A 15,187-nucleotide genomic window follows, 5' to 3' on the forward strand; every position below is an offset into this window, starting at 1 on the left:
ACCTCTGGTTTAAAACTAGGAACATTTTCCTGGTACAAAACCGGGGAAATAAGAATTTAGGTGTGAGGGCATATTTAGGCCTTGTGTATTAATTCCTTTCAGTAATTCATACAAGTATCTGAATGAATACATAATATAAAGGAGTATTTTAATTAATCTTTGGAGACTCTTTTTTATTAAGTTTAAAGAAAAAAAAATAGGCTGAACTAGGCCATGAGGGATGCACAAGACTGTCCCTTCAGTGGGGGAGCCTATGATTGTGAATAGATACAACTTAAAATATATCCCAGGTCTTTTTCATATTTTAATATCAGCTTAAAAACAGATAACCACATTGCTGGTAATCTCTTCTAATGCACACATAGACATATGTGCTTTCTGCGGGGCATTAAATCTTTGATTACATATTGGTACATATAGACAAGAAAGAGAAACATGTGGCTTCTCTGAAATTAATTTTTATAGATATTGAACGAAGTCACAAATCAATTTAGCCAATCACTCTCCTGGTATTTATAATACTTTGCTTAGAATGTACACTGTATTAACATAGAGTGATAAGCAAGCATTCACCTTTCAATAAAATTGAAATAAACTTAACACCTTTGTGATTAGGATCTGAAGTATATTTTTAAAAGCATTTTATTTAAGACCTATATCCCCATCTTAAGAAGGTATAACTTATTTTTTGTTTCTCTAAGGTCTTGATTCTTTTTTTAGGCCCTTTATTGTTACGGAGAATTAAAAATAACATTTTGATTTGGGCAAATGCACCTGGATCAGATTTGCATTGATGAGTGTTTATTGGAGACTGTTATTTAGGATTTCCTTCACATTAAATGTTAGCTTTTATGCCTAGGATAATGTTGTTTGTCTGTCTTCGAAACTGGCACAAAGCCTGGGAAACATGAACCAGATTTGTGTGTGTATTCGAGTAACCAGCGTTATCCACCTCATAGATCCAAATACCCTGCAAGGTAAGTTTTAGGAACTATTTGCCTTGACAGTTCAGTGCAACGAGCAGTAATAACTTGTAGTTGTTGGTAATTTTATCAAGCATTCTCAGTAATAACCATTTTGAAAAACTACTGTGCAGTGTTTAAAAGCACTGGACTTTTTAAAGCTTTTGATAAGTTACCCTTGTATATTTTATTTGGAGAAAGATTTCTGAGAACTTTTAAAATTTTACTAGTTTTATTCTATTTATTTTTACTGAAATCGACTTACTTATTTACCTCATTTAATTTTTATGACTATTTAAGTTCATTGCCAAATTTTAGTATATAGCAAGTGTTTTAAAGTTTGGAACTTTAGACACTTTGTAATCTGGTAGAATATTTATTTTAAATATGAATTTTTAACTAATTTCATCATTTTTATACCTAATTTTTAACATTCTCTTTATAAAAAAACTATTTTTAAAAGAGACCCCCATGTTGATAGCTGTCTTATTAGTATTTGGTTGTATCTCCTACTTGATCTTTTTCACATGTTTCCTGTAATATGAATTTTCTGTTATAAAACATTGAATTAATTTTGATATTTTGTAGAAAGTCATTCATAATCCATGTCAATTAGAATTATTCATTAAAGATCTGTTTGCAACAGTGTGATGAACATCTGTTAGGTAGAAGAACTTTATTTCCCATAAACTAAGCACCTAAGATGATTGATAATGTATCTGAAATAAAACACCAGCACATGAAACAGCTGTACAACTGATTGGATCTGACCTTATTTTAAAGGCACTTACATTGTGGTGTTCAGATCATAGTAACTACTTACGATATGTTTGACAACTGGTATTTCTCTTGTGCTCTGAGAATTTGGGGCTGATTTATAGGAATAAATGATATCCCCTAGAGTGTGAGTGAACCACTGTGGTTCCTTTGACCTGATGCGTCCCAGTTTGTATATACCAACTACTTCCTAGTTAACACAGTTGATGTCTTTTGAAATATTTAAGTTCTTTTGTTCCATAAAGTTCTATGGTTATTCTTAGTTGCAGATATTGATGGGAACACTTTTTGGAGTCATCCTTTTAATAGTTTATGCCATCCCAAACAGCTAGAGGAGTTTATTGTTATGGATTGCAGCATAGTACGAGATCTAAAACGCAGTGCAGGTGCTGGAATGATATCCAAAAAGGTAATTTACATCCTGCTCACTTCCTCCTAACCCCCAATTTACTCTTCTACTCTCTCTCTTTTTTTATCTTTGGTTTTTTTATTGTTGTTGTTCATCATTCCAGAATGTTCCAGATAAAGCTAACACCACATTAGGTTAAAAAATGTGTTTGTATGCCATTTGCTTTTAAAATGTGGTCATTGTGGTAAAAACTATCAGATTTATACTGTCTGATAAGTTAAATGTTTTCTCTTTCATATAGGAAATATTATGAAAATTATTATGAAAAATATTATGAAAAAACATTTCTTTTACTTTTGTACAGAAGGACCAAATGACAAGCTAACCTTTTTTTACTTCTAAAAAATTTCAAACATTTTGAATTAAATATATACTATCACTAAACACTGAATATTTCAATATGCATCTCTAAAACATAGGTATATTTTCTACATAATCAAAGTATTATCATACATATAAACTATATAGTTTGTTGAATTTCCTTACTTGTCCCAAAGTGCCTTTTATGGTTTATTCAAACCAGTATTTAGTTAGGGACTATTCATTGAATGTGAATGTTGTACTTCTTAAGTATTTATGATACTAACTTCCTAAAGCAATTAGGGCCTTTATCTTGTGGCTTTATCTTATTGTTTCCTCATGATATCATTTAAGTTACTTCTGAATCTTTTGTATTTTCATTAAGCTGGAAAGTGGGTCTGAAGTCTTGCTTGAATTTAGGTTAATTTAGGCAGAACATTTCAGAGGTGGCTGTGTACTTTTTGTGATATATCAAGAGGCAAGCAATGTTTGGCTGTTTGACTTATAGCCAGATCTCTCCATTGTAAATTATGATTTTTCCCCCTGTGTTACTAGCCTGCCTGCCTGCCTTTTTCCTTCCTTCCTTCCACTCAGATTGCCTGAAATGCAGCCAGTAGGAGCCCCTTCAGAATAGTTTCTATGCCCTTTAAAAAATTTTTGTTTAAATGACTTTTCCTTCTTATGAGCAGTTTTAGATTCACAGCAAAATTAAGAGGTAAAAGATTTCCTACATATCCCTTGCCTCTACACATGCATAGCTTCCGTTTTTAATGCCCTTCTCCCACCAGAGTGGTACATTTGTTCCAGTTGATGAATCTGCACTGACACATTGTAATCACCCAAAGTCCATATTTTACCTTAAGTTTCAGTCTTGGTATTTTCTGTGGGTTTGGACAAATGTATAATGACATGAATCCCATCATTATAGTGTCATGCAGATTATTTTAACTGCCCTGAAAATCTTCTGTGCTTTGCCTATTCATCTTCCCTCCCTCCTAACCACTGACAATCACTGATTTTTTTTTTCTTAATACTGTCTCTCCAATTTTGCTTTTTCCACAGTGTCATACAGTTGGTCTCATACAGTCTTTACAAATTGCCTCTTTCACTTAGTAATGTGCATTTAAGATTCCTACATGTCTTTTCATGGTTTGATAGCTCTTTTTTGTTTTTGTTTTTTTCTTTAATGCCAAACAGTGTTTTATTGTTTCAGTGTACCAGTTTACTCATTCACCTACTGAAGGACATCTTGGTTGCTTCCAATTTTTGACAATTATGAATAAAGTTGCTGTGAACATCCCTTTGCATGTTTTTGTGTGGGCATGTGTTTTCAGCTTCTTTGGGTAAATACCAAAGAGCATGTTTGTTGCATTGTTTGGTAAGAGTATGTTTAGTTTGTAAGAAAGTGCCAAACTGTCTTCCAAAGTGGCAGTATCATTTTGCATTCCCACCAGCAATGTTCCTCTTGTTACACATCTTCACATTTGGTGTTGTCAGTGTTTAGGATTTTGGCCATTCTAATAGTGTGTGTTAGTATCTTACTGTCATTTTAATTTATATTTCCCTGAAGACACGATGTGGGGTATTTTCCATATGCTTTTTACCATCTGAACGTCTTTGGTGAGGTGTCTGTTAAGATCTTTGGCTCATTTTTTAATCAGGTTGTTTGTTTTCTTACTGCTGAATTATAAGAGTTATTTGTAAATTTTGAATAATAGTCCTTTGTTAGATGTGTTTTTTTGCACGTATTTTCTCCCAGGCTCGTTTATCTTCTTACTCTCTTGACATTGTCTGTCACAGAGCAGAAATTTCTAATTTTATTGAAGTCCAGTTTATCAACTATTCTTTCATGGATCCTGCCTTTGGTGTTGTATCTAAATAGTCATTGCCAAACCCAAGGTCAGCTAGATTTCTCCTTTGTTATCTTCTAGGGGTTTTATAGTTGTGTATTTTACACTTAGGTCTGTGATCCATTTTGAGTTAGTTTTTGTGATGGATGTAAGGTTTTTGTCTAGATTGATTTTTTTTTTTTTTGGCTTGCTGATGTCCAGTTGTTCCAGCACCATTAGTTGAAAGCACTGTCTTTGCTTCATTGTATTGCTTTTGCTCCCTTGTCAAAGATCAGTTAACTGTATTTATGTGGGTGTATTTCTGGGCTCTCTGTTTTGTTCCATTGATCTATTTGTTCTTTAGTCAGTACCATACTGTCTTGCTTACTGTAGCATTATAGTAATTCTCGAAGTTGAGTAGTGTCAATCCTACAACCTGTTCTTCAGAATTGTGTTGACTATCCTGGATCTTTTGCCTCTATGTACAAACTTTAAAATCAGTTGTCAATATCCACAAAATAACTTGTTGAGATTTTTTTAGATTGAAATCTAGTTGATGTACAATAGTATTTTATTTTCAGGTGTACTACACAGGTGGTATGAGTTTTGCATCTATTATGAAATGATCACCATGGTAAGGACTAGTAACCATTACAGAGTTATTACAGTATTATTGACCATATTCCTTGTGCTGTATGTTACACCTTCATGGCTTAACTTGTTAGGATTTTGATCAGAACTGCTTGAATCTTTAGATCAAGTTGGGCAGAACTTACATCTTGACAATATTGAGTTTTCCTGTCGATGAACATGGAACATCTCTCTGTTTTAGTTATTTTATTTTGTTCATCAGACTTTTGTAGTTTTCCTCATAGAGGTCTTACATATTTTGTCAGATTTACACCTTAGTATTTCATTTTTTGGGGTGCTAATGTAAATTATATTTTTAAATGTCAAATTCCACTGTTTTCATGTTGGTATATAGGAGAGTGACTGACTTTGGTTTATAACCTTGTGTCCTGTAATCTTGCTATGTTCCAGGAGTTTTTTTGTCCAGTCAGATCTTCTTTGTAGATGATCATGTCATCTGCAGCGATAATTTTATTTTTTTCTTCTCAATCTATATACCTGTCATTTCCTTTTCTTGTCTTTTACATTAGCTAGATTTTCCAGTAGGATATGCAAAATGTGCAGTGAGAGGGAACATTCTTGACTTGTAGGATCTTAGTGGGAAATCTCCAAGTCTCTCACCTTTAAGTGTAATGTTGGTTAAGTTTTTTTTTTTTCTTAAGTAGATACTCTTTATCAGGTGAAGGAAGTTTCTCTCAATTCCTAGTTTACTGAGAGTTTTTATCATGAATGAAGGTTGGATTTTGTTACATGCTTTGTCTTTATGTGTTGATACCATCATGTGATTTTGTTTGTTTTCCTTTTTAGCGAGTTGATGTGATCGATGGGTTTTTCAAATGTTGAACTAGCCTTGTACACATAGGTTAAATCCCACTTGGTCATGGTGTACAATTCTTTTATATTTTGTTGAGGATTTTTGAATCTGTGTTCATGAGAGATTGGTCTGTAGATTGTTTTCCTTGTAATGTCTTCCGTTTTGGTTTTAGGGTAATGCTGGTTTTGTAAAAAAGTTAGGAAGTATTCCCTCTGCTTCCATCTTCTGGAAAAGACTGTAGAGGAATGGTATAATTTCTGCCTTAAATGTTTGATACAGTTCACCAGTGAATCCATCTGGGCCCAGTGCTTTCTGTTTTGAAAGATTATTAATTATTGACTCAAGTTTCTTTAATACATATCAGTCTATTCCTGTGTCCTTTTTTAAAAATTGAAGTATAGTCAATTTGCAATTTTCATTATAGGCCATTACAAAGTATTGAATATAGTTACCTGTGCTATACAGTAAGATTTCGTTGTTTATCTGCTACCTATGTTGTTCTTTTGACATAACTTCTCTAGTCTTTGAAAGCATTCTTTCTGGCACACCACCACATCATTTAGGTGTTCCAAAATCACATTGTATAGTTCTTACCCCGTATCTGAAATTAGGTATTTCTTCAAGGATGTTAAGTCTGATTTCTTTTCTGCTGTGAAATAGTATTTTGAGGTCCCCCCAAACTGGATACTAACAGTGCTCATTTCTTTTGAGGTAATTTTGTCTTGAGACAAAACTAACCTCTGATAATTTGGGGGAAATCAATGGAAATGGAAAAATTAATTACTTTTCATATTTTTATTTAAAAAATTTAATAATATGATTAAGAGCAAACTTCTTATCTTTTAAGCATCATTTCTCAGGCATATATAAAATGAGATATTATACTTTCTTTGCTTTCAGAAAATGCATTTAGCTAGAATTTAGTCTTTCCCTGGTGATTCACATGTATTTATTTATTTATTTATTTATTTATTTATTTATTTACTACTTACTTACTTAACTTATTTACAGAGGAGTTACTGGGGATTGAACCCAGGACTTAGCACATGCTAAGCATGAGCTCTGACTGCTTGAGCTATACCTCTCCCCGATTGATTTTTTTTTTCCAGTTTTTTTCCCTAAATCTGGATTTTTTCCTGAATCTGATGTCTGTTATTTTAGTTTCTTCCTCTATTGCTACCTCTTCATTTCACCTCTTTGAGTTTTCTTAATTCTGTGTGTAACTTTTTTACTTGGGTCTGTTTTTGTTAGTAAAAGGTACTGGCATGTACTATACTTAATTCAGCCTGGAAGTTTGAAATGTCAGTTAAATTGTAAAATTCCATGTTGGAATGGGACTTTAATGGTTTTCTACTTTAAAAGTTCAAATTTGGGATGTTATTTCCATGACAAATAGTTTAGAAGAAAAAAGTTAAACCTCAAAATACTAGACATTCAAAAAATAGATTTAAAGATTTGGGTTCTCTTGTGGTAGTGGTGCCACTGGGATTGCTAGATTATTTTCTGTGAGTCCTGTTTTTTTAAACTTATGTAAAACAAAGGGTTGCTTAAAATGTTACCTGAATTTTAGATTCCCCTATGTTTAAAAAAAGTTTTTCTTTTTGCTCAGTCTGTATTGGCCCATCTCGTTGTGAAACATATCTTTTGAGAATTCTACATATGTGTCTGTTTTTAGGTGACAATCTTAATGTCTTATAAAAGCCTTGAATAAAATCTTAATAAAAATATCTTATGAGTTACTTATGAATCTTTTTCTGTACTCATAATTCTGTAATTTGTTAACTTTGACAGTGTGTCAGAAGTCTGGAAAATAATACAATTTCTGTCTTTAAAATGAAAATCAGAAAACCAAAATCAACATTATATTTAACTTTTCTATGAGGTGCTTTTTAAGTTATGCTTAGATTATTGAAGAGTACATTTTCTTTCCTGTTAAGCATACCCTCGGAGAAGTCTGGGTACAGAAAACATCTGAAATGAATACAGATAAACAGTATTTTTGTCGCACTCATTTGGGACATCTGCTAAATCCTGGAGACCTGGTGTTGGGGTTTGTATTATCTTGCAGTATTTTAAACTGTCAGTTAGCACTGCAGATTTTCTCTGGGAGCCAGTGGAGCGATCTAAAATACTAGAGTTGTTTATTCTAAAAAGAATTTAAGAGTTCTTAGGAACCTTTTAGCTCATTTTATTTTTGATAACAAAATTAAACTATTTATTGGATAGAGGATAGAAGCCCATAGTTATTCCATTTTGGCCATCATCTTAAAGAGTCATTTGTTACAAGATTTTGAGAAATTGAACCCTGAAGTTATATGATTAGATTATATTTATAGCCTTTTGGAGGAAGCAGGTAGTTTTTTATTATGCATATGCTGCTGTTAAAATACTTCCCTTTTAAAATATGGCAGCTGTATGTGTAAGGGCTCTTTACAGGTATAGGACAGTCCATTCTGATGCAGAATTTACAAGCATGCGTTAAACATTACTTTTGCTCTTAGGGTTTCAGTTCCTTTTACTAGACAATGAAAGGTGTTCCGTTTTTGTTTTTTATAATCTAAATGGGACCATCTCACTGAATCCTAATGTTAGACCGAATATAATTGTTTTGCTTCTTTTACGAGTATATGGTGAGGTGGACAATAATGGATGACATGTGAAACTCAGAGATAGAGTACATTATTTTATTTACCGGAATCTGTAGAAACATGTTCACTGTGTAGTACACTGCAAAACTTTTAAAGTGAGAAAGCATATTAAATGTTTGATCTTAGGAGGAACTTTTAGGTGATCATCTATGAAATAAAAAGTTACACGGAAAGAATAAATGTTTTTGTAATTAAGTGTCTTATTGTTTTCATTTTAGGTTTGATTTGGCCAACTGTAACTTAAATGATGAGCATGTCAATAAAATGAAATCAGATAGAATCCCAGATGTGGTAAGGCTTTAGATTTTTCCCCTTATTTCCTGTGTTAACAAAGGATTGATGTAACTCTTATGGGTAAGATGCATAAATTCACATTTTTGGAAATAAATCAATGTAGAGATTCCTTTTGATATTGCAGTTAAAGTGTAATAGCAAAACCTTCCTTTAAAATAATTATTCTTGGTAGGTAAAATTCAGGATTTATTGAGTGTTTTGCTTGCTCTTAAAATCAGATTTTCATTCTGTCAAAATGTTTGATGATATCTGTAGAGCAAAAATAAATTTGCAACTAAAAATGGTGACCTTTAGAATTTATTGCTGTTCATTCTTTTAGGCTCAGTATATTATGTATTGTTTAGTTAAGGCATTTAGAGTTAAAACCATTTTTCAGGTTTGAAATTTAATTGTAGTTGAAAATAATCTCACAGTATCAAGTCTTAGAGAAAAAAATGTTACTTTTGAAAAAAAATCTGTTAAATTCTAACATGAGTTTATACGAATCATGAGCAACAGTGAATGTGAAGTGTGAAAAAGACTGTATCTCCTGCTTGCTTATTCTTTTAAAATAAACATTGATTGCTTTAGCTGCGGTCAAAAATAACAGAAATAAAGTCATGGCATAAGAAAGGCTCTCCTCCTTACCACCCAGTTGTACTTCTGTTAATTAATAAATTAGTAAATAGAAGCATGGTTTAGGTAAGTCTAAATAGGTATTTCTCACAAAGTTGTAAGAGAAGATCAAGATGGTCTTACAAAATTTTGTATTGTAAAATTATTTTCATTTAAGCAGTCCACACTTTATTAAACTGTTGTAGGACATACAGTTGTGAGAAATATGTATAGTTCTATAAGTGCTTATTAGGAGTGAAAGGGAGAAAAGATGTCTGCCTGTGATAATGTTTCAGAATGATTTATGTGAGTGATAGCTGAAAGCTACTATACTTTGGTATAAAGAAAAAAAACAGTCACCAAAAACATGAAGTTTTTGGTGTAAAATATTTTAATTTTCAATCATTGGAAGATTTCAGTTTTCATTTTAATAATTATACAATTTATTAATTTTAATAATTATACAAATAAGGGTTAAATGCATTTTCATAAAATACTAAGTATGTTAAGAAAAATGTTAAATGGTCTCTTGACACTGCTTCTTGAGCCCTACTCTTTTCCCTGACTACTGTCAGGTATGAGGTACAACCACTATCATCAGTTTGGTGACTTCCTGGAAGTGAAAAAATAACCTTTCATTTTTTTATTTTATTGGATTTTGAGGTACTGTTACCTAGTTCCCTTTTTTTGTACAAATACAAATATTTCGTAGAAATATTTGCAAATATTTCTATTACTTTTAGGTACTAATCAAGAAGAGCTATGACCGTACCAAACGTCAACGTCGTCGAAACTGGAAACTGAAAGAGCTTGCAAAAGATAGAGAAAACATGGATGCAGATAATGAAAGGTTCCACTTTTCTTTAAACTTTATATGTTTTCTCAAAGGAAATCCTTGTGATAAATCTTTATGGTTTTTAATATCGTAAAGAAATAGTTGTCACACAATTGGTCCTTGTACTCAGTATTAATTTTGTATTCTTATCAATGTGTTGTTTGGATCGGTATAAGCGGACATAATGACATTTAACACAGTTTTAGTTATTATTGGCTGAGTTATGATTGTAGACGATTCATTTGAAAAGTTAAAATATAATGAGCACCTTGTGGATATCACAAATAGCAAATGAGTACTTCAGATGGTATAAAAAGAAAACAGCTCATTGATAGGAGATATGCCGTTTGTCAAATAACTTAATGAGAAATGAAGATACTGTGTTCTAGAGAAGTGTATTGGATGACTGGAAAAGTGGCCTTAATGATGGTGAAGACACTGTTAGGATAAAATTGTGTCATGAAATGTGAGTGGAAAATAGCAGTGTTTCTAAAATATAATCTCATAGTATAATTTAAAATAAGTATGTGTAAGTATATCATGTTAACTTAATTAGATATTATAAGTATATATTTACTATTTCATTTATAGTCTTAAAGTGTGTATTTCAACTTGGCCATAAATTTTTGCATTGGAGGATGAAGTTTGAAGGGGTCTTCTCATTGTTGTGTATTTAATGTCACCTTATATTCAGTGTGTATTTTTTTTATCATGTAATTTTGAAAGAAAAGATTTTTTAAAAACCTGTCAGAGTATTGACATCCATATCTGACCTTCAGTTATTATTTTAAGGATTTTAATACTTGGAACACATTTATCTTACAGTGCTGAAAATAAAGAAAACATAATTTCATACTTTCTTGGTAAAGATGAAATATTTGAATGTTTCTTTATCCTTCTTAGGCAATACCAAGATTTCCTTGAAGATCTTGAAGAAGATGAGGCAATTAGAAAAAATGTAAACATTTACAGAGGTTGGTGTTTTAGGAGTGTTTAAGTTGTGTCTTCTGTATATAGATATATTATACCAGTGTGAGTATTTTGGTATCTTAAACTTTGATTCCATAAATGACCTATTACATGTTTTTAAAACAACTAAACATTTACTCCCTCTTCCCCCAAATAACCCCCCAAAACTTGAACAGTAATACTTATTAAAATGTTGTTTACTATACCACATTAGAAATCATTTGCATCCTAGCATGAGCTCTCAAATTTGCTGATCCGTTTACTAGTAGATAGTTACTCATAATACATTTATGGAAGTTCAGTCATTCAATGCATATTTAAATGCCTGTTCTAGATATGATATAAGAGCTGTGGATATAATATGATTAAATAATCAATGATGATGGTGGTAAGTATTTGCCTATTTCCTTATTTATATTTATTTGAAATCCTCTTTGTATTTTTCCTTAGATTCAACCATTCCTGTGGAAAGTGACACAGATGATGAAGGAGCACCTCGTATTAGTCTGGCGGAGATGCTTGAAGACCTTCACATTTCCCAGGATGCTACTGGTGAAGAAGGTGAATCAATGATGACATAATGAGATCATGTTGTAGATGGTTTCCACATCCTTAGGCTCAGGATGTTAGATGGAATAACTTTTTGTTTTTTCTGTCTATGCCTTCATATTGAGAAGGAGAAATTTAGTTTTAAACCTGACTAAATATGACTATTTTGATTGCTCACTTGAAGACTGAAAAAAGATTGATGGCTTTGAAGCTTTAGATAAAAGATTATGGAGAATGTAATTATTGCTGATATTTAGGCCATTTTATGTATGGAGTTTTATGGGCTTGCTTTTTTATGAGACAATAGTATTTTCACATACTATAACTCTGGGTTTAATAGCTGACAAGTTGTGATTCCTTGGAGGTTACCTAAATCCTCAAGCATATAACGAGCTTTTACATTCTTTTTATATTAATTGCTTTAGTAAAAGAGTATATGAGAAATAATTTTTAATATGAACTTGCCACGCACTTTGATCCACTTTAGATCATTTTTATGTCCTTGGAATAGGGAAGTTGGAGTTCAGTTTATCATTGGACATTCAATAGGAAAGTTAATCTTTTTCAATTCACAATATTTACTTCTTTGAAAGCTAGGGGTTATCTTAATTTTTAATGCAGAAGAAAGTATATTTAAAATATTTGTGGATTTGTAGCAAACGTAGACTATTTAAAGGTTAAAAAGCAGTTTATACCTTTGTTGTTTTGATCTGTGCCAGCAGCTTAGTGCAGTAGCTGCTTATGTCATAAAAATGTCTTCCTATCACTTCAGAGGTTTTGCTTTTAAAATTTTGATTTACAAATTGAGAAGGAATTCTTTTTCTGTAAGTTTCTATCATTGAATGAATGTATCATCATCAAAAAGAATATTAGAATCCAGCAGATAGATGAAGAAGTAACAGAAATGATCTTCATGCTTTATAAAACTGCAAATCAGATATGAATGAGGAATGCCTTCCACATCCTTGAAGGAGAAGCCTTGGCTTCGGTTTTAAAGTGTTCTGAAAATGAAGTATTAAGATCCTATTCCTATAAGCAAGATTGGACTTACTAAGCATGCCAGAACTAAGAGCTAATTCATAAATTCTGTATACACCACTAAATAAGGAAATTGAGTAAGTGCTGAATGGGACCACTTCCCTTCATAAGATTCAACTCCCTAATTGAGAAGTTCTGAATAAAACCCTATATGCTTTCTGAGGTGGCTCCTTTTCTGTCTTCATATTTAAAGTTTTTATATGTGGTATGTGTTTACCTCTTCCACGTGAAGAGTTTAAAAAGCATGAAAATAAAAATGTTCTCCCCATTTTTGTGTCCTTGAAGTGGTTACATCAGTGTCATATCTCATGCAGTTTTTCGAAGTAGAACTAATCTTAAAGTACTTGTCATATGATTTTCCCACTGAAAAATACAGTTTCCCACTAACCATATTTAGTCGTACTCATTTTGATGATGTGTCTTTGTGAGTAATGAAACCTGTTAAAAGAAGGCTGTGCCAAGGTGAGGGAATATAGTTAAAAGCTGTTAGCCAAGAGTGTGCACAGTTACAGAGCCTTGATAAAACCACCATTTTAGAGTGTAGCTCCCAGGTTTATGGGTCCCAAAATAAATTCGTTGATGTCCCAGAGTTGATACAATTTGGGAATTAATCAAAATCACAGGAACCTGATTTATAAATATGAATAATTTCTAAGTCAGTATGATTCATTATTTTTTGTAGCTAGATCTTCGTGAAGCTGCTGTTTTGTAAGTTAAGGTCACTGATGAGCAAGGAGATAGTTGAGGGGAGAGAGTTGCTTGTATAGTTCAGATGTTTAACAGCATTGAGCTAATTCCTTTCTTAAGATCCTGTTCATTTAAGCAAGAACCCAGAATTCCAGGCAATATGCTGAAACACACTTCTCTGGTCAGTACTGAGTAAGTGCCAAGAGTTTTCCCATGACTCTTAATTTATTAAATATGTTCATGTTGATTCCCATCCTTTAGATAACTTGATCTGTTATTTTTAGCCCAAAGGATGTTTACTTTTAAAAATAATTTATTTAAAATTTTGATGTCATTTCAGACAAAAGTTGCAGAATAGTACAGAGAATTCCTAGATACCTTTCACTCACATATGCCAAATATGAATACTTAACCTCATTTACTGCTTTTCTTCTCATTTTTTTTCCTGAACCATTTAAGAGTAACTCCCTAAATATTTGCTTTTTCCCTTTCAAATCAGGAATTTTCTTAAATAATCACAGTACAATGATCAAAATAAGAAAACATTGATACAATACTGTTACTTAATTGTGGACCAAATTGAGATTTTTGTCAGTTGTTCCAACTATAAAGTCCTTTATAGAAAAAAAATAAATATCTAGGATTATGTGTTGCATTGGGTTCTCATATCTGTTTAGACTTCTTTCATCTGGACCAGTTCCTGAGGTTTTTTTTTTTGTTTTTTGTTTTTTTTTTTAATGTAATTGACATTTTTGAAGCGTCCAAATCAGTTGTTTTATAGATTGACCTCAGTTTAAGCGTCTCTGAAGTTTTCTCATGATTAAATTTAGGTTAAGCCCTTTTAGTAGCAGGACTACCCCAGACATAATGCTGAATTCTCAATGCACTGCATTAGGGAACATGTGCTTTCGGTTAGTCTAGATGTTCCCAAACTTTCTTGGGTTATTTGTTGGTTTTCTCTTTGAAGGAATTAAAGGATTTAATCCTTTGCAGCTTTTATTTTAACTTGATTTTTCTTTTGAAATCATTAATTTATAGATGGTCAAGTTTATGCTTTGATTTACAGTTCTTTGAATTTTAACATGTATAGATTCATGTAATTATCACTATAATCAAAATACAAGAAAATTCTCTTATCCCCCCCAACCTCCCTAAATTCCCTTTGCTACCTCTTTGTTTTCAAACCTTTCACTCATCCTTAACCCCCATCACCTTCTTATCTTTTCTCTAATCTTATGGTTTGCTTTTTCCAAAGTATGTAAATGAAACCATACAGTATGTAGCTGAGTCTGGTTTTATTCACTTAGCATGGTGCACTTGAGATTCGTCTAAGTATGGTATATGTCAAGAGTACTTTTTATTTTGAATAATATTGAATTGTATGGATATTAAAAAAAAACCTGGTCCCCGTAGCCTGCCATCCATTTACTTCATTATTTAATTCCACTCTACATTTATAGTGGTATCAAAATTGTTAAACTTATGCTCTGTGAAAAACATTATTGCAGTAAGTGCGTGTTCACGGTTCCTTTTGCCTTGAGTTTTACAGATTGGACTCATTTTCAGTTATTTAGTGACCTAAATAACTCCTCCCACCTCCTTCAGTGAAGTTGTTTTCATATATTTGTCCTAGTTAGACTCTGTTGTCACATTCTGCATTTAATCCCCTGACCTTGTAAATGATTTTTTAAAAGTTGCATACATTAAGGTTCATTCTTTGTGCTGTAAAGTTATATGGGTTTTGACAAATGCATAATGTCTTGTATGAGTCCACCATTACAGTATCATACAGAATAGTTTTACTGCCCTCAAAGTCCCCTGTACTTCACCTGTTCATTCTGAACCCCATACC

The 15,187-nt window shown here is 32.2% G+C and overlaps 1 protein-coding gene across 1 annotated transcript in view; it reads left to right on the forward strand.

Moving 5' to 3' along the window:
* NMD3 (NMD3 ribosome export adaptor) overlaps positions 1 to 12,919 on the forward strand; it is a 30,256-nt gene extending 17,337 nt beyond the window's left edge. Inside the window, exons 10-16 of the mRNA XM_072960299.1 lie at positions 860 to 977; positions 2,003 to 2,148; positions 7,659 to 7,771; positions 8,588 to 8,660; positions 10,001 to 10,107; positions 10,996 to 11,066; positions 11,512 to 12,919. Coding sequence (XP_072816400.1) covers positions 860 to 977; positions 2,003 to 2,148; positions 7,659 to 7,771; positions 8,588 to 8,660; positions 10,001 to 10,107; positions 10,996 to 11,066; positions 11,512 to 11,642 — 759 coding nt within the window. The 3' untranslated portion in view covers positions 11,643 to 12,919. The remainder of the gene's footprint in view (positions 1 to 859; positions 978 to 2,002; positions 2,149 to 7,658; positions 7,772 to 8,587; positions 8,661 to 10,000; positions 10,108 to 10,995; positions 11,067 to 11,511) is intronic.
* The last annotated feature ends 2,268 nt before the right edge of the window (positions 12,920 to 15,187 follow it).

The sequence above is a fragment of the Vicugna pacos genome, chromosome 1 (assembly GCF_048564905.1).
Source record: "Vicugna pacos chromosome 1, VicPac4, whole genome shotgun sequence".
NCBI classification, from domain to species: Eukaryota; Metazoa; Chordata; class Mammalia; order Artiodactyla; family Camelidae; genus Vicugna; species Vicugna pacos.